The 22631-nt window shown below is 43.1% G+C and overlaps 1 protein-coding gene across 1 annotated transcript in view; it reads right to left on the bottom strand.

The window, feature by feature from the left end:
• top3b (DNA topoisomerase III beta) overlaps positions 1 to 22631 on the bottom strand; it is a 31183-nt gene that overhangs the window by 2036 nt on the left and 6516 nt on the right. The window contains exons 3-17 of the mRNA XM_080433259.1: positions 22034 to 22140; positions 21140 to 21214; positions 18941 to 19137; positions 18229 to 18385; positions 17606 to 17719; positions 16736 to 16826; positions 15859 to 16013; positions 14470 to 14575; positions 9269 to 9415; positions 8260 to 8433; positions 7052 to 7180; positions 5133 to 5282; positions 4442 to 4542; positions 2927 to 3132; positions 633 to 816 (exon numbers count right to left, since the gene is read on the bottom strand). Of these exons, the coding sequence (XP_080289385.1) occupies positions 633 to 816; positions 2927 to 3132; positions 4442 to 4542; positions 5133 to 5282; positions 7052 to 7180; positions 8260 to 8433; positions 9269 to 9415; positions 14470 to 14575; positions 15859 to 16013; positions 16736 to 16826; positions 17606 to 17719; positions 18229 to 18385; positions 18941 to 19137; positions 21140 to 21214; positions 22034 to 22140 (2093 nt within the window). The remainder of the gene's footprint in view (positions 1 to 632; positions 817 to 2926; positions 3133 to 4441; positions 4543 to 5132; positions 5283 to 7051; positions 7181 to 8259; positions 8434 to 9268; positions 9416 to 14469; positions 14576 to 15858; positions 16014 to 16735; positions 16827 to 17605; positions 17720 to 18228; positions 18386 to 18940; positions 19138 to 21139; positions 21215 to 22033; positions 22141 to 22631) is intronic.

Below are 22631 nucleotides of genomic sequence, written 5' to 3' on the forward strand. Positions count from 1 at the left end.
CAACCAATCATATTGACGTGTCTGACTCTACATGACGTATAGTAGCTGCGCAACTTGTAGTGTTGTTGTTCGTGGTAGCGGCCATGATGAATAGTGAAAGAACTACATGGAACAGGCGCTTCTCGATGGCGTCACACCTGGTCTTGCCAAGATCCCACCCGTAGCTGCCGCTGATTGGTTCGACTGGGCACGGGTCGGTTAAAACTCCAATCTTTGAGCGATCCCAGATGGAGGCTGTATTGTAAACTTGTAAATTCAATACCGCCCAATCTGGCGGAATCAGGTTATTCTCTCTCCTGATTGGATGAAAATTGTAACTCACCTGAAAATGTATTTTCTGTTAACTAAAGAGCTGGAGGGACGGGGAGACTCCTTACTGAACAAACACTATATGGCAATTATTAGTATCACAATATAGAGCATTGATATTTTAACAAAAAAACGTTTTTAACCAAAAAATATCACTTACACTACCTATAATTGACCGGGATCCCTCGGGGCTCTATACTAGGTCCGCTACTTTTGTCCTTCTACACCAAATCTAAAACACCAAATATGTTTTATATAACTGATTAAATTGATTAGTTCGATTAACTGTTGCACCCCTAGTCAAAACACACCCTCGTGCTTACCTGTACCCTGTGTGCGTGTTCAAAGAAGTGTACGACTACGTTGCATTTGTTACAGGCCATCTTCCATTTGGGACCCGAGGTGGTGTCGAGCACCAGGACGCCACTCTCACACTCCACACACTGACCAATCCCCAGAGAGCTGAGGGAATGCTGGCAGGACGGGTGGGTGCACTCGTTACATCCACTACCTGGGAGGAACACACAGGTCGAAAGAAAAAAGGAGTGAGAGGGGAATGCCTGATATATATATCTAAATAAGAAAAAGAGGTTGAGCATCAGCAATGGGGTTTCTCAGTGGAGTGCTAGACCCAAAATCAAGTATACATATCAAAAGTAGGAATTGAAAAAATCCCCAAAAGCCTGATATATATCGTCTGTCGGGTGGAAACCTCATATCTCCAAAACTGTTACTTTTCAGGATTCAAATTCAAAAGCAGCAAATCGACAAGCTCAAAATGCGGTGCAAAGCGACGCGTTTCGAGCTAGTGTACAGTGGGGCAAAAAAGTATTTAGTCAGCCACCATTGTGCAAGTTCTCCCACTTAAAAAGATGAGAGAGGCCTGTATGAGAGACAAAATGAGGGGAAAAAATCCAGAAAATCACATTGTCTGATTTTTAAAGAATTTATTTGCAAATTATAAGGAAAATAAGTATTTGGTCAATAACAAAAGTTCATCTCAATACTTTGTTATATACCCTTTGTTGGCAATGACAGAGGTCAAACGTTTTCTGTAAGTCTTCACAAGGTTACCACACACTGTTGCTGGTATGTTGGCCCATTCCTCCACGCAAGATCTCACCCCGTGGGGTCAAAATGATCACAAGAACGGTGAGCAAAAATCCCAGAACCACACGGGGGGACCTAGTGAATGACCTGCAGAGAGCTGGGACCAAAGTAACAAAGGCTACCATCAGTAACACACTACACCGCCAGGGACTCAAATCCTGTAGTGCCAGACGTGTCCCCCTGCTTAAGCCAGTACATGTCCGTCTGAGGTTTGCTAGAGAGCATTTGGATGATCCAGAAGAGGATTGGGAGAATGTCATACGGTCAGATGAAACCAAAATCTAACTTTTTGGTAGAAACTCAACTTCTCGTGTTTGGAGGAGAAAGAATGCTGAATTGCAACCTAAGAACACCATACCTACTGTGAAGCATGGGGGTGGAAACATAATGCTTTGGGGCTGTTTTTCTGCAAAGGGACCAGGACGACTGATCCGTGTAAAGGGAATAATGAATGGGGCCATGTATCGTGAGATTTTGAGTGAAAACCTCCTTCCATCAGCAAGGGCATTGAAGATGAAACGTGGCTGGGTCTTTCAGCATGACAATGATCCCAAACACACCGCCCGGGCAACGAAGGAGTGGCTTCGTAAGAAGCATTTCAAGGTCCTGGAGTGGCCTAGCCAGTCTCCAGATCTCAACCCCATAGAAAATCTTTGGAGGGAGTTGAAAGTCTGTGTTGCCCAGCGGCAGCCCCGAAACATCACTGCTCTAGAGGAGATCTTGCGTGGAGGAATGGGCCAACATACCAGCAACAGTGTGTGGTAACCTTGTGAAGACTTACAGAAAACGTTTGACCTCTGTCATTGCCAACAAAGGGTATTAACAAAGTATTGAGATGAACTTTTGTTCCAAATCCTTATAATTTGCAAATAAATTCTTTAAAAATCAGACAATGTGATTTTCTGGATTTTTCCCCTCATTTTGTCTCTCATAGTTGAGGTATAACTATGATGAAAATTACATGCCTCTCTCATCTTTTTAAGTGGGAGAACTTGCACAATGGTGGCTGACTAAATACTTTTGTGCCCCACTGTATCTGCTACTTTTGATACTTTTGTGTGATGCTGTAGTATGATCAAGTAGGGAATTAATTCCCTACTCCTGGGCAGCAGTGGCTCAGGGGTAGAGTGGCCGGATGGGAACCGCGAGCCACAAGGTTCCCAGTTCGATTCCGGGCTCCCCCAGAGTTAGTGTCGAAATGTCCTTGGGTAAGACACTGAACCCTACACTGGCTCCAATGAGTCGGTCGGCGCTAGCTTGCCACCATTGGTGTGAATGTGGGAAAAGTGAGGACGCTGGCATCGACTGTTTGCGGCTTCACCTCCCAATGTCCCCCCCTGTATGTATGAATGAATGAACCACTGTAAAGCGCTTTGAGAACTTGGAAAAAATGCAATTCATTATTATTAATTTACGAAAAAAGAAAAGATATATGGAGATAGGGTTTCTGCCCGACAGCAACAATATAACACACACACACACAAACATTTTATGTTAGGTAAAACACCTACCTTTTTTCATGTCCTGGAAGGGTGTGTTGCTGAAGCAGTAAGGACAGAGGGGGTAGCTCTTTCCCCGGGCGCCAGACGTCCACAGCACCAGCTCAAAGTCATCCAGCGGACAGCGCAGCTCCTTGTACAGCTTGATGGCTCCCATCTGCGGCAGGCTGTACGTGTCGTCACAGTGCGAGCAGTGCAGCCGGCTGGGCTTGGCCTGCAGGTCGGTTTTTGACAGAATGAAACATTTTGATGGTTACTGTGGTTGGTTACTGTGGTCCACCTGAGCTTCCGATGCATAGTGGCCCCGTCAGGCCGGTAAGAAACAGCAGTCTCACTGCCAACTTAGAGCAAGGGTTCCCAAACTTTTCAGGCCGCGACCCCCCAAAATAATCATATTTGAACTGGGGACCCCCCACCCTGATAAGTACTGTAGACTACAAGCTTAAAACAACTTGTGAGTTGTTTGTTTACTGTTGAGTGAGAAAACAATGTTGCAAACAAAAAACTATGTTGCACATTAAGCTAATCATCCGGGAACTCCCCCCCCCAAAAAAAAAACATTCTTTCCGTCATACATATTTGGTTAAGACTTTCTGCCGTGCATTTCTACCGTAAAGACGTGCCGAGTGCTCCTCTTCCCAGCGCTTCAAGCAGCAAATAGTTCCATCTTTTGGAGAGAAGCAACCCTCATCAATGTCACATTTGATCCTCCTGGCTGTGTGTGACTGACAACCCGGACATTTATGACCCGACTTTGGATCATTACAACAACCATGAGAAGTCTCAATGTATGTGGATGACAATATTTAGATTTTAACTTTTTAAGTAACATTTTGTATACGGCAATAGAGTATTTCTACATTGTGGGTATTGTTACTTAAGTCCAAAATATGAGTACTTCTTCTTCCACCACTGGGTTTATAAGTGGTTAAAAGCCGTGCTGAAGGCCACAGCCACAGGACCATGCATTACATGAGCTGGCTGGAGGAAGCTGCACTCATGGAGCCATGGCCATGCTCTGTTGAAACCACTCTGTGTGCATCTGTTTTACTGGGCTATTTTTAGGGCCAGATTAAAAATTCAAGGTTAGACATTAGTTCTAATGATTAAAGTTAGGGTAAGGGGAAGTCATTCATATGGTTTGCCGGAAACAAATTGCCACGGTCCTAGTATCATATCGTTGCTGTCGGGCAGAAACCTTGTATCTCCATATTTCAACTTTTTACCTTTTTTCGTAAATTAATGCAGCGAAAATAGCCAATCTACAAGCTCACAACGAGTCGCACTGTGATGGGTTGTGAGTTTGTAGATTAGCTATTTTCGCCATTTAAAAAAAAAGTGTGTTTATTGATTTTATAAATATTGAACCAATGAAAAGTTAAAAGTAACTAGTTCTTGTGACTAAATAATAACCACATTGGACCAATTGGAACACAGGTAATTTTTTTCATTTCCTGTGTGTGTGTGTGTGTGTGTGTGTGTGTGGGGGTGTGTGTGTGTGTGTGTGTGTGTGTGCCACTGACCTGGATGTACTTCATAAAGCGACTGCATTTTCCACAGCGAGACAGGGGCTTGCCGGAGTCAGCGATAGGGGAGAAGGACACTTCCATAAGCTCATCCATTCCTGCCAAAGACAAGAGAACCACACATGAGGACCACATTGGAAACATAGCATAGCTTTTTTGACTGTACTTCTGTACTGTTAACGAACCTGTCAATAAAGTATTCAATCAATCAAACAAAGATGCTGAGTTTAATCAAATGACACATAGCAGTACATGTACACACTGCATTATATGCAGTCATTCTTCACATAGCGTACGTTGTGGCCGGTTTTGACAAACACTGCGCTTTTGAAAATGTTTGCTTCTTTCATTTCACATGCAAGTACCGGTAGATCATTAAAATGAGATAGTGTTAGCCAAGGACATAAATCCGCTATTTTTGTTTTTACAGGTCGATTTCAGTACTGACGTTTGTGAACGATAGACATTTCAGGATTTACAACCTGCAATTAAGTAATTTTTTTACCTAAATTAAATCACCCCCCTCAATAATGCACGATTGGGAAAGCCCAGCCTCAATCAAGACCAGCCACATATAAAATAAGATAAAAAAATATATATAATATTCAATTTATCGAAAAAGCAAGATAGATAATCGCTAAGATAGCTGTGGCGCTAGTGCAGGGTAAGCTGCAGCCAGTGGACCCACTGTTGATGGAGTCGACGAAGTAGTGGAACTTCCTCTTGAAGATGTCCAGGGTGTGTTGGAGGACCTGCTGGAAGTTGGCCTTGCCCAGAGCGATGAGGGTCAGCTGCTTCTCCACCGCACTGCGGATGGTGGGCAGCACCAGCTCCGCATCTGAAAAGTACACACACTATACTTATGAACATGATTTTTTAAACATATTTCTTTGGCCGTTTTGAACCCTAAGGGTCCTTAGAGGAGCATGACGAATAAACAATCTGACAATGTGCCAGGGAATAACCCACATCAAACTACCGTATGAATTTGGTAATGGCTCATACATGTTGAAGTGTATAGACCCCTTAACAGACGACGTCACACTGATAAGAACCAGTATGCGCGCAACCAGTATGCGCGCAATGAAACCCATTCTGTCAGGTCTCGCTAGGACGCGCCTCACTAGAAAACACACAAGAGGGGGTTGGGGTGTGCTGAAACCAGCGCACCCCAAAACAACAGGTTGGGAATTGATTGCATGAAACAATCACCTGTGCGTCCAGTCTCAATGTTAGCAAACAAATAATTGGTCTATAAGTATCAGCTCAGTGGCCTTGTGGTTAGAGTGTCCGCCCTGAGATTTGGAGGTTGGGGTTCAACTCCCCGGCCAGGTCATACCAAAGACTATGAAAATGGGACCCAATGCCTCCAGGCATCAAGGGATACAGAGTGGTTTGGGGGCAAGTCCCTGCGAAATACTAGGGTCACTTCCAGGGGAATACTTGTACATCAAGCTGCCTCATGCTACAAAAACAGGAGATAAGCTCCGGATCATGAAGGCTTACTTACACGTTGAAATATCGACCTCCTTTTTTAGAAATAATCACGTCGCAAATAACATATATAGGCTACTACTATGCACATTCCCGTTTAGTCCTACACCAGAAATCAGTACCTTAAGAATGCTATGTTTTGTGCCTTTCAGCACTGGGAGCAGTCACGCATGCACAAGAAATATTATGGGGGGTACAATGTTAGCCTGGTAAACCCCCTCCCTCCGGAAATCTCATTTGCATTTGATTTCAGGGAGGTCTGGGATTGCGAAGGGAGTAGAGATGGCCGAACACTGCGTGTCCGAACCAATCAGCGGCTGCTAGGGGCGGGATCATCCAATCACCTGCCTAGTAGCTTGAAAAAAAGAAAAACTGTCTGTCATCGATTCTGCGCCCGGAGTCTCAGATGCAAGTACGCTGTGAAACAAAATGTGTGTCGCAAGCTTTCTTCCATTTGACGGTGTCAGGTTAGTACAATGTCACATTTTGACTAATTCGGCCCACACCCTAAAATGAGTTTGACACCCCTGGTGAGGGCCGTTGTGTTGTGACCTGTCTTGACCAGTCTTGTAGTAGCCGTTTAAATTAGGGGTCTTCAACAGGGGGCCCGGGACCCCGGGGTCCTAAAGAGTTACTACAGGGGGGCCGCCAAAACCTTGGTGTGATAAGAACTTATTTTACATTAATCACTTGAACCCTATTCTGGGGGGAACATTATGCAAAAATAGCAGATCTATAAGCTCACAACGCCTTGCGCTGCGAGGCGTTGTGAGCATGTAGATCGACTATTTTCAGCAAAGAGGTTTGGGCAGGGGAAAAAAAGTACACGTTTTCCAAGTATTGAGGGTTTAAGTGGTTAACTGCCTGAAAATACACATTAACATGAATCCAACACAAGGTTACACATTGACAGTACTGTCAAACAAGTCTATGAATCTATCAATGAAAAGGTTTAAATCTGCAACACAATGTTATAGAATATGTAGTGGGGCTCCCTGCTTCATCTCTCTCTCAGCTAAGGGGTCCTTGGCCTGAAAAACGTTGAAGACCCCTGCTTTAAATGATTACCCGTCTTGTAGTAGCCATGGACCAACAGGTTGGTGGGTTTATTACCTGTCTTGTAGTAGCCATGCACCAGCACTATGCCCAGGTTGGTGGGTTTCAGCTTGCGTCCGCTCTCTACCGTCACATAGTTCCTCTGACAGACGTTGTTGATGTGGACGGGGATGCTGGCATCCGTACCTAAACAAATAATAAACATGAATAAATCCCTCGAATGTAAAAAAGGTCTCCAGCCATCATTTCATAGTAGACATCAGAGGTCTTCTCGAACCACAAAAAAACGCCACGGTTTGTGTCTGTGTTTTATTATGGTCAACTGGGTCCGGGTTGGTTCGGATTCTATTACCTCGGTCCCAGGTCTGTTAACACCCGAGTGGATCCGAGAGGACCCGTACTCAGCGCAGATCAGTAGAGAAAAGCATGAAGTGCAGTGTAACTTGCGGGATGATTAGGCTGACCTAGGGTCAGATTACTGCAGTACAGCTGCCAGTATGAGTTCAGTGAGTTGGTAGAGCAAAATCTAGGATTTTAGCCCGCATAATCAAGGATTTTTGCCCGCGTTTTTCTGGAGGGTCTAGCTGATAGATTCCCTTATAACGTAGCCTATAACTGGCATGTACTGGTAGAATGGCATTTGTGATAGCAATTGTAATTATTAGGTTTGTCAGGTCCATATAATACACAACAGTCAGAGTTCTTTAGTATCTCGGAACAAATCGGATCTCAGGACAAATTTCACAGGTCCGTGTCTGTCATTTTAGACCTGTGAAGAGTACTAGTAGACATTACTATGACACAATGCGTCACATTGCAACGCCGTTGTGAACTTGGACATCTGCTATTTTTTGAAAATCTATTATTTCCTTAAAACTGGTTTATTTTTCTTACATATATTAACTCATTTCCTGCCAGAATTATTTCAGATTTTTTGCTGTAGACTGCCATAGATTTTTCAATTAAACAACAAAAGTACTCCGAGATACAGAATAGAAAGTTACAGTTCCGAGATACAGAATTTTTAAGTTTTAAGTTAACAAGGAAGTGGATGGGAGTCTAAATCTTCGATAAATCATATCTCCTTGGTCTTTGGGTAAAAAAAAAAAAATATATATTATTATTTATTTTTTTAGAACGCAGATCTGCGTCTTTGGCAGCCAGGCGAGAAATTAATTAGAATGCAGATCTGCGTCTTTGGCAGCCAATGTGTTAAATGGATCACTTGGATTAACCCCCCTCCCCTCCAGTGGAGACATACGTACCGATGCCGTGCTTCTCCATCAGCGTGATAAGCTCCGCCTCCGTCAGGTAGTCGGGGGGGCAGGTCTGCTTCTCCACCAGTTTGATCTCGTCCACGGTGAAGACGTCACCGCGCTCGCACACCGGCAGCGCCTCCTCCAGAGGAATGCCCTGCCACGGCATCACCGCCGTGAACCCTGGGAAGGCGAGAGGGGAGAGAGAGAAATCACACCGTCACACTTGAGTTGACTTTATTAGGATCCCTCTTAGCTGATGTATAACATCAGCTAGCTATTCTTCCAAAAAGAAATCAACCAGTATTTTTTGGTAAATGAATGCCCTGCTTCGTTGTACAAGAGCGTCTTTTTTATAATGTTTTAATTTTATTTAACCTTTATTTAACCAGGCAAAGCACAATTAACACATTCCCTGCCATTGACGGAGATTATTATCTTTTAATTCCTCAAGAGGGCGCTCTAACACAATTTAGGAATGATCCCTCGGCGCTGATAGAAGGAATGGACGCATGTGACGTCATCCCAAAAAACATCCCTTCCGTCCAGTCCTATATTAGGATTTGTAAAAAAACACTTCTAACTCTGATTATTTTTTTCTTGGTGAAAACCAGGCCATTTTCAACAGGCGATAGCAACAAAATGGCCGATCGCAGAAAAAAAGATATGTTGTTCCAGTGGATAGACGAGACCCTCCCCCACCCCCCAGACACTTTTTGTTTACATCCGCGTGCACGTCGTGGCTTCTGCGGCTCTCCAAGGATCGTCAAAACAAGGTGAAAAAAGCTGTCAGCAGCAGATTAATTAATTCAATAATACCTAGCAGGGAATGTGTCAAGAACAAATTCTTATTTACAACCAAAAAAGAAAGAAAATAACTCCTAACAGCTTACTCTACAGTGACATGGCTACATTGTTTAGCATCAGGTTCAGTTGAGCTTTAGAGCTTAAAATGATTTGTGACAAATACGTTTATTTATACTACTAAAATGTCAGGATGACGACGGCTTCTCTCTACCTGGTGACATGAGGGTTTTGCCAGTGCAAGAGAAGCTTTCAGTCCCGATACTGAATTCGATGACGGTCTGCAGGTACTTGCAGTCCTGGCTGACGGTGGCAATGAAGTGACGCGTGATGTACTCGTACAGCTGCCAGCCGTCACTTCCTGTGGGATGGGGAGACCACAGCGGGAAGTTACATCCGTTTCATTTTCTTAAATGAATCAATTATCATTTATACATTGGTTGATTGTTTTTAGATTGACAGAAATGCATATCAAACATGACCATATTATATCTGTAGGATAAAAAGGATAAAATCTCCAAAAATCATGGAGTTTATTTGCATTGTGGTAATTTGATTGTACATGTACCAGACACGTAAAAGAGAGAACAACATAAATGGAAGCTGTTACAACTCAACTAATTGATGGGTTATCGTTAGGTCCATGGGGCGGCAATGGCTCAGGAACGACCACTTGGGAAACGGAAGGTTCCTAGTTCGATCCCGGGCTCCCCCAGAGTTAGTGTCGTTGACCCTAACCCTAACCCCTGATTGCCCCCGATGAGTCAGGTTGGTGCCTTGCATGGTTTCCTCTGCCGTCGGTGTGTGAATGTGTGTGAATGGGTGGATGTAATGTAATGCACATTGGAAAGCACTTTGGATAAAGGCACTATAATGCACCATTTAGGTCCAGCTGCTATTCAGCCACCCAGCTCTTCATGTAGGACTTGAAGTTAACAATGGAGCTAATGGATTCCACATGACTGCTGCAGAGTATAACAAGCGTCATAGGAACTTAGGGAGTTTTTACCAATAACCCTAGCATCCCTATTATGGGGGGGAAACATTCACAAAGAAGAGCAGATCGACAAGCTCACAACGCGTCGCAACGCACATGGTGTGAGTGTGTAGATCGGCTATTTTCGGCAAAAAGATTTAGGTGCAGAGGTGGAAAAAGAGCGGACAAAGTACAGAGCAGCAGTGCCTGGTCTACTAAGTATTTGATTTGATTTGATTTGATTACTAAATGTAGAGGGTTGAAATAGTTAGCAAAGTATTAGTTTACTAATATATATATATATATATATATATATATAAGAGGTCGCGTTAGTCCGATAATTGCCGGTTTTGACAGATTCTTTTATGACGAAGACCAGAAAAAATAAATCTCTCCGGACATCCTGACCGGTTGACAATGACCCGGCACGTTCATTCATTTTCACCGCAAATCAGGCACATTTCAAATCCTCTGCTTTGCAAGCTCTCTCTCTCTCTCTCTCTTTCTCTCTCTCGCTCTCTCTCGCTTAACAGCGTGTATGTGTTTCTGGGAGAGAGAGAGAGAGAGAGATAGAACGAAAGAGTGTGTCACACGCTGTTAAGTTACACCTATTTCCTGTTAACAATAACCAGTGTAAAATGTGCTCTATTGGGAGGTAAATGGGAGACACTTTATTGTGAAGGTACAACCGGAAAAAAGAGAGTTGTTGTTGCTGCTGCGTAGTTGTCGCAATATATTTTAACTCTGGTCTGACGGCAGTCAGTTAGAGACCGCGGTCCGGTTATATTAGATAAAGTTGTGTATTTAACAGTCAGTCACGCACAAGTTGTATCATTACGAGTTAGAATATGTCACAGACACTAGGCTACTACAAGGGCACTTATGAGTAAAGTTGGCAAGTTGCTCTACTACAGTTTAACATTATGAAACATCCAACACAGATGCGTAAATACTCTTCACAACAGCTATAGGCTACTGCAACTGTGGCATCCAGGTGAAACACGACGTTAATCATAAAGGTGGACCTATTTTTAACTCTATGAGCCGGACACGTTAAAACGTTACCACTTTGAACTGAAAAGCTCTATGAGGAGACGACAAGATTCTCACAACTCATCAACTTTCCGACGGCTGTCCCAGCCAGACGCACGATGGCCTCCACTGCCTAACTATACAGTATAACCTCCTGTGAGTGAGTAGTGGTCTATAATTTATTGCCCTAACAGGTCAGCTGTCAGCTGATTAGAAAATGCGTTCAAAGTCCGCAATTGATTATTGAGAAACCATTACGTACGCAGTGACGCAGCCTGCGCAAATGGTAATTAATGTATTTGTGCCAGATGCATAATGCATAAACATAATTACAGTAGGACTGGTATTTTTATCAGATGTCCGATAAATTTGAATCATTCCGGACATTAGGACCGGCAGATTAAAGATTAAAATCCTAGCGCGCCCCCTGATATATATATATATATATATTTTTTTTTAAATATTCCACAGTTTTGTAGTAATACATCACATGACTATATATGAATACATAGTACATGACATCGCATAGTTACATTTACCGGTATATTTACCAGTGGTTTCAAGGTCAGTGCTTTCTTGTGGGTTTTTGATTGTTTTTAAACGTCCCCTTCTGCTATCCCCCTGCTTCTAAGTACCCTCTCCCTACTTCTAAGTACCCTCTCCCTACCTTAAAACTAGAAGAGAAAAAATAAAGAAAAAAATCACACCCAGTGTGAAGTGGGCGGTGTGGTCATCACAGTGGATAATCCTATTTATAGGTTATTAATGTCATCATGTGTCTCGCTAGCCAATCACAGTGCTGAATAGAGTCAGCCAATAGAGTCAGCCAATCACAGTACAGCTAGGGGTGTACTAATGAGCCAATCAAAATACAGCTAATGAGGTGTCCCAACCCCACTTATAGGGGCGGCTACACCGCCCAAAATGAAAACAAAAGAGAAAACATTAAGGGCAGAGAGAAAAAGAGAAAAAAAAGGAAAAGAGTGAAAACAGCATATTGACTCATCCTCGAATGATAATGATAATGAATTTATTTATATAGCACATTTCCAGACAAGTCACAAAGTGCTTTACAAAGCAGAATAAAAAGAACAATCATGATAAAACTTTGGATAGAAGCTGTTACAGACGATAAAGCAAGTGGCACAAATACATACAGATATACTAAAAAAAGAAATTATGACAGTAAAATTTAAGAAAAGGCCTTAGTATAGAGATAGGTTTTCAGAAGAGTTTTAAAAGATGATACTGATTTTGCACGTCTTAGGGTGACAGGTAGGGCGTTCCAGAGCTTAGGGGCCCGGACTGAAAAAGCTCTTCCACCCTTTGTGATGAGCTGGGGTGTGGGGGTCTCCAGGAGGGCCTTATCCGAGGATCTGAGGCTGCGTACAGGCCTATAAGGTTCCAGCATGGCAGAAATATAAAAGGGGGCCTGTCCATTCACGGCTTTAAAGGTCATAAGTAAAATCTTAAAATCAATTCTAAAATGAACAGGTAACCAGTGAAGAGCAGCTAAAATGGGGGTGATATGGTCACGTTTCTTGGTGTTGGTTAAAATTCTAGCAGCTGAGTTTTGGACTAATTGGAGACGTGATATTGATTTTTTGGAGAGGCCTGAATATATGGAATTACAATAATCTAAACGAGAAGAAATAAAAGCATGAATCGAATGGTGCGTGCGCCTCATGTGTTGTGAGTATCTCACACTCCACACCCCCAAATTTCGGGTGGTCTATCTAGTCAAGTGAAATGTTCTGTAGTGCATCAAAGTGCCAGTGTTTATAAAAGTTTTCAGCTGAGCCACGGACAGCAAATTTAACTTAAAAAACTTTTCGAGTTTCAAAAATGACATCAAATCCCGCAGCCAAGATGCGTTTGAAGGAGGCAAGTGGTTTTTCCATAGGAGGAGGATTCGACGACGAGCAATTAAAGAAGCAAATGAGACTATATTCTTTTGTCTGGTGTTCATTCGGGTCCCCTCTTCTGGGGCGCCAAAGATAGCAATGTAAGGTGATGGATCCACATTCAGTGTTAATATTTCAGAGATGACATCAAAGAAAGATCTCCAGTATTCCGTCAGGCTTGGACATGACCAGAACATGAGTCAGATCGGCTGGTGCCTGAGAGCATCTGTCAGAGGCATCAGAGAGGTCTGGGTATATTCTCGATAATCTAGCTTTGCTATAGTGTATCCTATGAAGTACTTTGAATTGGATGAGACATAGTCTCGCACAAGAAGAGGCTGAGTTAATAGTTTTTAATGCAGCGTCCCAAAATGTATCTGACAAAGTGATGCCCAGTTCGGATTCCCACCCCGCTTTGATTTTATTCAAAGCGGGAGGGGTCGGTGCCGATAAAAGATCATATAAAAAAGAAATGTGGCCTTTTGGTAGTTGACAGACTGTTAGAATATGGTCAATACCCGAAGCCGGCGGTATCTGTGGAAATGATACAGTATTATGTCTAGCAAAGTTACGAAATTGAAAATATCTTCTGAATAGATCCGAGTGTTGAAGGTTAAATGTGGAGCGTAGCTGTATAAAACTGGCAAATGTGTCATCTATGTAGAAGTCTCCTAAGCAAGACAACCCTTGTAAAGCCCAGCTGGAGAATCTTCCATCAATTTTGCCCGGTTGAAATTGTTGGTTGTTGCATAACGGTGTAGCTAGAGACAGAGAGCCTCTAGAGTTTACTAATATATAAGCTATGGAGCTCACATCAAAGCTGCCCCCAACCTTGCCACGCTTAAAACCACTCAAAACCCACCTTTTCAGACTCGCATTCCCTAGCTCAGAGGTTCTCAAACTTTTTTAACTGTCAAGGGCCAAGTTTGGTATTTGGTCAAGAACACCCATAACTCTGAGTGTACAAATGGAACCATTTTGTACACTCTCAAAGTCACAGACCTGTATAAAGAGTCCATTTGGTTTCTAACTAACTATCATTTTACCTCCTCAAGGACCCCTACATTGAGAACTCATACCCTACCTAATTCTAATCCCCCTTTTATTTCTATGTTTTTGCCAGACCCAAGCGGTCGGGCTTACATGAGGCTTTGTACCTGTTTCGTCCATACATGGGCATGGTCACTTTGTCCTCCGGCCCCAGCCAAAAAAGTCTGTCCCCCTTTCGTCCATACATGGGCATAGACACAGGCTGACACGTCATGTGTCCGGTGACGTAGTGCTCTGATCTTATAAAGTACTTATTCTGGGTCTGGCAGAACCAGGTCTCCTGGTCTTGTTCTTTTGTGTTCTTCTAAGTTTTTAAACCTTTTAGCTAGTTTTCTCCTAATTAAGTTGTTTTTATTTTGTTTCTGTAAAGCGACTTTGAGTATTTAGAAAAGCGCTATTGTACATTGTATGTATTAGTATTATTATTATTAGAAGTGTAGAGTGTTATCTCACCCAGCTCTCCCTCTGAAGCGGCTCTCATGGGGGTGATGGGAGGGTGATCCCCAGCATCTGACCCCTTCCTGGGTCGGTTCAGTCCGTCAGAGAGCAGAGCTTTCACCTGGTGGAACCACAACACACACCTGATTTACAATTTAGGCATTTAGCAGACTTTGCGAGATCAGAATAAGCAGAGTACACATGAACTCTAGTCAACCAACAACAAGGTAAATAGTCACATACGTAAGTAGAGTGCAGAGAGAACTATGTAGTGCCTCGAAGAAACTAGGAGGGCAGGTAAGCAATGAATTTCGCCAAATAAATCAATCAAGTCTAAACATAATTCTATCTAAATAACATTCTGTAAATTTGAAACTACAGTATACCAGGTAAAAAATAACCTGTATCTATATAACATTCTGTACATTTGAAACTACAGTATAGGATACCAGGTAAACAGAGAACCTAGTCTAAACAACATATCTCAGAGGTGAGAGCTAGGGGGTGAGGTGGAGTCTGAAGAGGTGAGTGCTAGGGGGTGAGGTGGAGTCTAAAGAGGTGAGTGCTAGGGGGTGAGGTGGAGTCTGAAGAGGTGAGTGCTAGGGGGTGAGGTGGAGTCTAAAGAGGTGAGTGCTAGGGGGTGAGGTGGAGTCTGAAGAGGTGAGTGCTAGGGGGTGAGGTGGAGTCTGAAGAGGTGAGTGCTAGGGGGTGAGGTGGAGTCTGAAGAGGTGAGTGCTAGGGGGTGAGGTGGAGTCTAAAGAGGTGAGTGCTAGGGGGTGAGGTGGAGTCTGAAGAGGTGAGTGCTAGGGGGTGAGGTGGAGTCTGAAGAGGTGAGTGCTAGGGGGTGAGGTGGAGTCTAAAGAGGTGAGGTGGAGTCTAAAGAGGTGAGTGCTAGGGGGTGAGGTGGAGTCTAAAGAGGTGAGTGCTAGGGGGTGAGGTGGAGTCTAAAGAGGTGAGTGCTAGGGGGTGAGGTGGAGTGTGAAGAGGTGAGTGCTAGGGGGTGAGGTGGAGTCTAAAGAGGTGAGGTGGAGTCTAAAGAGGTGAGTGCTAGGGGGTGAGGTGAAGTCTAAAGAGGTGAGTGCTAGGGGGTGAGGTGGAGTGTGAAGACGTGAGTGCTAGGGGGTGAGGTGGAGTGTGAAGAGGTGAGTGCTAGGGGGTGAGGTGGAGTCTGAAGAGGTGAGTGCTAGGGGGTGAGGTGGAGTGTGAAGAGGTGAGTTCTAGGGGGTGAGGTGGAGTCTGAGAAGGTGAATGCTAGGGGGTGAGGTGGAGTGTGAAGACGTGAGTGCTAGGGGGTGAGGTGGAGTGTGAAGAGGTGAGTGCTAGGGGTGGAGTGTGAAGAGGTGAGTGCTAGAGGGTGGAGTGTGAAGAGGTGGGTCTTCAGACTACAGGCTCGTGGCTCCATACCTCCTCTCCCCAAAAGTGGTTGTTGGCCTGTTGTCTGAGGGTTCCCTTCAGATCAAAGTTTTCTGGGTAGTGGGTGGTCTCCGTACGGGGGTAGCTGATGTAGCCCTGTGTGTACAGGCGCTCCGCTATCTGCATGGTATGCTGCGGGCCCATGCCTACCCAACAATCAATGGACACATCACATTCACAATGTTAAACATCACCTATTTCAGTGGTTCCCAACCTTTTTATTTCCTTGGAGCCCCCCTTCTTATAACTGACAAAAGCTGAGAGCCCCCCCCCCCGGGAGTGCCTCACTTAAGACGTATTGCTTTTATAAAACGGTTATCAAATGTGAAAATCATAGACATATCCCAATGAAAACAGTTTTTAATAACAATTTCAGTACAAGAATACATTCTACAATAAAGTAGTCCCTGCGACGGCCTGTACAAACCAGGAAGTTGCTGTGCAAATGCTTTAAAGGTACTGAACGCCAGTGGCTTGTTTTAAAGTAATGCATTTCCTGTAAAACACAGGATAAGCAGCGTTCCTCTTACCTTGTCATATTTATTTTAATTTACATTTTAAATTTAGAGTAGCCTTTTTTTCTCCCAATTTATTCATTATACCAATTAATTCCTCCTACTACTTGCCACTGCTGTTGTACCCTACTGTCTCACCTGCTAGCAGTGAGGAGTACGCACGTGCAGTGATAAATATCACCCTCCCCTTCCCTCTCCCAAATACGGGCCAATTGTGTTTGTAGAGACGCTATGCAAAGCCAGATGCACTGCAGTGGAATCGAACCCCCAGACTCCACGGTGGTGGGCAGGTACTTTACCCCTGCACCACCCGAGTGCAACCCCTAATTTCATGTTAGTTGCTGCTGACCCACCGAGGGAGGAGCTGGCCACACGCAGCATCTCCACCGTGTTCAAGGCCTGCGGTCGCTGCTTTGCCTTCTCCTTCTTACTCACCGACTCCACCTACAGGAGAGGGGTAGAATGCCAAAAAACACCATCTAGCACTTCTGTTGTTGTTTTACCGCAATATCCGCAATATCCTGGGAATGAGATGCAATATTATGCTATAGAGAATGTGTTAACCACTTAAGGCACCACTTCACCTATTTTCAACCTTATCTTCATATAATTGATCCTCTGCTCATTATGAGATGACACCATTTCTGTCGACTCACTCTGTGTCTCATTGGTGGACTGTGGACAGTTCAGAAACCTGCCTACCATTGATGGGGATTCCAAGCTATTAGAATGTATAGCCTTTTTCTTCCTTGAAAGTTAGCATGCCGAAATATTAACAAATTAAAAAATAAAATTAAAGAAATGGCTGAAGTCTTGTTTGAAATAACACCTGATTAAGTATAATGAGCATTATTGAGGACCAATTATACGAAGATAATGTTGAAAATGGGTGAAGTGCTACTTTAAACATTATACTTAAGTAACTGGGGACCCCCAAGGGTCTGTACTTGTCTTGGCCCCCTCCTATAAAACTACACGATAAAATGTAAGCTGATGAATGGGTTCTCTTTCCTGATTGGAGGATATTGGTGTCCCACCTGAACATGTAATTTCTGTTTACTAAAGAGCTGGGGAGACACATGTTACTGAACAAACACTCCAGCAATGACTCCTATCAGAATATAGAGCTTTAACTATTAAACCAGGTTTTAGTTTTAACCAAAACATATCATTTACAGCACCTTTAACTAATGCTGAAACCAAAACGTAAGGAGGTCTCTTACCCGGGCCTCTCTGGAGGTCTTGGACAGGTTGACAAACATCTGAGCCACGTCTCTGTCAAACACTCTGACCCTGTCCCAGTCCAGTGTAAGAGGGCTTTCCTTCCCTTTGAACACCTGCCACAAAACAAAAGCATGTCCATTAGAGCTCCCTGGAGTTTTGATGCAAAAGAAAGGCACACCGACTATAGAGCCAAATTCCAATACTGAAACGTCCATCCTCGTGTCCTCCACTCGCGTCAGTTCCTTGCGCCTTAACCTCCGGCGAGGACAGAGGAATTGATCGGGTTCGACTTAAACCTTTAAGACCGGGAACGCATCTGTGTCATTTTCAGATTTCTTTGGCTATTGAAAAATAGCAGATATACAAGCTCATAGCGCGGCACTCTGTGCCACGCTATGAGCTTGTAAATCTGCTATTCATGAAAATGTGTGCCAAAAAAAATCTAGATGCTTAGGAATTGAACTGTATGACATGCATTCTCCATCAGACAGCAGGATTGTGTAAATAAAGATAGATCAAACCATTATTGAATTTGTAAGTGTATATCACATGCTCATGTTTATACCACTGGGTGACACGCACTGAAAATAGCTGGACTACAACCTTTTGGATTTTTTTTTACCTTTGCCTGCAAGACCCAGTAGGTCTCTGGCTTGAAGGATTGGATCTTGTCATGGCGCTTCACACAGAAGCCCAGCGTCGGGGTCTGGCAGGGTCCAAATGAGATTAACGTGGAGTCCAGGTTACCGTATTTACCCTGGAAATACTTGGTCTGGAACCTGAACCGGATATGAACGGCAAAGTACAAGAACAGAGATCACATTATGGCATTAGTTGGAGGGGGAGTGAATCAGTTGAATTGGAATGTATTTATTTAAGCATACATCAGACTTAACCAATGCATCACCAGGGGGCGGAAAGCATGGTTTTCATTACGAACTGACTTTGTTCGATCCGGTCTGGGCCGGATACGGATATCACTTCCCGTGTTTCCCGCGTGCATTAGAAGTCCCATGCAGCCAGTCTGGTGACATCTAAATTCAATGTATGGGCTGACACTGGGCCTTCATATTGGGACGGTGATATGCTTTGTTTTCAAAGCAGAAGGCTTGGGTTTGTTAGCGTAGGTTTTCTCCATTATTCTAGCTCCACTGAGCTAGTGCTTTACCTACTGATATATCTGCCATTATTTGACTTTTTTGACTGAATTGGTATCAATGCAGCTCATGTGTGGAATCTGGCATCGGTCAAGCACTGTTACCGAGTAGGTTTGTTAAGTGGATTTTCAGTTTTCTGTGCGGTTCCAGCTCCGCTGTGCCTAGTGTTTTACCTACCGAGTGAAGGCACAGCCAATGCGCAGGTCCAGCTCCTGGCGTGCGTCCACAGACAGAGCCTCGTTGCGGTTGGGCTCTCCAAGAGTGTTCATGGCCTTCCAGATGTCCGTATCTGTGATGGAGCTGAACTTGGCGCGGTACACTGTTTTCTCACTGCCGTACGGATTATTCATAACTGGCTGGATGGCGTCTAAGACCTGGGAGACAGTAACATTATTACTTTAACCAGTGGTTCTGTTTCTAAGGATAAGGATAAGGATAATTCCTTTTAACAGGTCGTTCATGAAAGTCCTTGCGGTCTTGTTTCCAATGAGAACCTGTGAGCAATTGGGGTTAAGAGTCTTGCTCAGGGACAAATTTCATATCATCGGCACATATGCTGGGATAGCCTGGAATCGAACCTGGGGCAACCAGGGCCAGCTGGTTCCCTAGGCGGGCTCACTAACCACTCAGCTATGGCCGCCCCAATTCTCAAAGTGGGGTCCCCCAGGGGTCCTTGATGGGGTTCCATGGGGTCCCCTGCAAAATTATTTAATAAAGCATCAGCTTAACTCTATGTAGATCGACTATTTGAAAATAGCCAATCTACAAGCTCACATCGCGACACGTTGTGAGCTTCTAAGATCGGCAATTTGTTTTGAACATTTCTTTATATTTTTGAAAAACACAAATCTTGTATAGGGGTTCCTGCCACAAATATTTTCAGATGGGGGGTCCAAGGCCAAATACATTCCTACATAAATACTGTACATGCATAATTTTGGGGTCCTTGACAGGAAAAACTTTGAGAACCACTGAAATTAACAGCTGGTATGCAGGACATTGAGTGATTTAGAACCAGTGCTCTCCAAAACAACTTCCCTCACACACCTGGCGATAAGGTAATGCAGGTGTGAAACACGGCAAGAGAAGAAGAATCATGCCTTCACAGAGTTTAGTGACAGAACGTTGCTCATAAAAACAACAGTGGATTCCTGTGAAACAAAGCCTTAACAGAGACAAAGAGGATAACCCAAGCTGTCTGTAAAGGTGCAATATTTACAAGTTTATAATTGTTTAATACAATCAGATTAGACTTTTCTGTCTCACACCTGGGGCTGCCACGGTCAGTGGAGGGAATTGCAACTTAGAGGATATGGGTACCCTCCATGTTGTTTGCGGCTACTTAAAGGAGTAGTTCACCCAAAAAATGACTTATTTTCTATCAATTACACACCCCACGAAGTAGGGTTGGTCAACGGGTAACCGTTAACCGTTAACCGTTAAGAAATTGGCCACCGGTTAACACTAACGGCTAATAGTGAACCGTTAAAAGGGTAAAAAAAAAATCTAATTGTTTGTGTTGGAGTGCCTCAGTGCGGCTGCAGAGCTCATGTGCAACCTCTTCCAGAGAGAGGCAGATAGAGACACTAGAAACTCTGCTGGAGACACAAAACAAACTGTGTAGACTTGGCCCTCTGAAATAAAATGTATTTTGGCCATAATCTAATTTATTTATTTTTTACACAATTTTTTTCTTAACTGATTCACTGCCAATCACGTAGATCTACGCGAACCTATTTAAAGCCGTCACGTGCCAATCGCGTAGATCTACGTGAACTAAAAAAATATATATATATTCCAATTTGACCCAAGGACCAAGGAGATATGATTTTTCGAAGATCTAGACTCCTATCCACTTCCTTGTTAACTTAAAACTTAAAAATTCTGTATCTCGGCTCCTGAGTACTTTTTTTTTTTCAATGAAAAACTCTGGCACTGGCTAAAAAAATATGAAAATACCTCTGGCAGTTAATGGGTAACGGTTATCGATTAATTAATCGTTAAGGCCTAACGGTAACCGGTTAATAAAATGTCTCCATTTGGCCATCCCTACCACGAAGCCTTGACACCATGGAGATTTCTTTGTTTTTGTCGCATTCCTAAGCCAATAATTTGATGACCGGTGGAGTCTCCGGTAGGACTCAAAAGAGTCAAAGAATCTCCTACCCAGTGTCCTATTGACCCGGTCGGCCATCAAATTATTGGCTCAGGAATGCGACAAAAACAAAAAAAACTAAATGAATTCAAGGCTTCATGGGGTGTGTAATTGATAGAAAATAAGCAATTTTTTGGGTGAACTATCCCTTTAAGGTAAATAAGTGACAACAATCACAGCAGTTTTAAACCATCACATTTTTATGACAAACGATGGCTTACCTCAAAACAGATGTTCTCTCCCTCTTTGTCACAGTCCAACCACAAAACCACGTAGTCACATCCTTTAGCTTCAACCTATAGACCACAACATTACACATGTCAAAAGGCTACTCTCCAGGGTTGCAACAGTTAATCAAACTAATCGATTTAATTGAGAATATAAATGCTTCAATTTGAATGAAATGATAGATTTTTGAAAGAAACACAATTAATACTTTTTTCCTCTTTTTGTCAGTACAATAGAAAGAATAGCCCATCTACAAGCTCGCAATGCGTTGCATTGTGAGCTTGTAGATTGTCATTTTTTTTGTTGCCATTTTTGCAAGGTTTAAGTTAATCACTCTTATCAATTTAGTCGATCGATTGTAAAACTAAATCTGTTCAAATAGTTTCACGTTTATTCATAATCGTAGTCCTAGAACTGTACTGTAGAACACAATGAGTGCAAAGAGAGACATATATTTCTAACTATGGTCTAGAGCAGGGGTCCTCACAGGGGGGCCGCCAAATATTTGTGTGATATGGATTTTTTTTTTACCACTTCAACCCTAGAATCCCTATTCTGAGGGGAACATTAGCCGGAAATAGCCGATCTACAAGCACACAACGCCTCGCAGAGTTTTGGTGTAGAGGGGAAAAAGAGCAGATCAAGTACAGAGCCAACGGTCAAGTTTTGACGGTTTCAGTGGTTAAATGTCTGAAATAAACTAAAAACATTAATTCACACAACATGAAATCTATGAAAAGGTTTAATCTGCAACACAATGTTATACAATATATAGTGATGGGGGGTCCCTGCTTCATCGCTCTCTTAGCTAAGGGGTCCTTAATCTGAAAAACGTTGAAGACCCTTGGTCTAGAGATAGTTAGACATGATGAATGAATGCCATATACCTGGAGGAACCTAACCATGTTGAGTTTGGGATTGGCTTCCTTCTTCTCAGTGGGGGCTGTGCTGAACAGCTCCGCCGGGTCCACCTTGTCCCAGTTGTTGTACTTCCCTGGAGTGACACAATGACCACCTTATGAACATAATACTTCATCTAGGGCTGGGCCACATGAGCCAACATGTAGCCCATATCAATATGGGAGGTATTTGGCCAAATATATTGTGATATTTGATTTAGCCGCTAAATCAAATGCCACATTATGTTTGGCCAAATACCTCCCATATCGAAATTGTAATGATAATATAGTATTGATGATAATATAAATGTTCTTTAAAAAAAGATCAGTATTAAAAATAAAGCATGTGATTAAAACCAGGAAAAGACAACACTTATGTCATATCACAATATGAAACTTACAATATCTAGTCTCATATCATGATATCAATATAATGTCAACATATTTAACCCATTAAGACCTGAGGCCGATTCTACGAACGCCTTCTTAATCAGTAGTTCTCACTTTCAAGATTTTATAAAAATGTGCAAAAATAGTAGCTTGCTGTGAGCTTGTATATCTGCTATTTTTTAATAGCCAACGCATA

The sequence above is a fragment of the Gymnoscopelus braueri genome, assembly GCF_963280865.1.
Source record: "Gymnoscopelus braueri genome assembly, chromosome: 7".
Lineage (NCBI taxonomy): Eukaryota > Metazoa > Chordata > Actinopteri > Myctophiformes > Myctophidae > Gymnoscopelus > Gymnoscopelus braueri.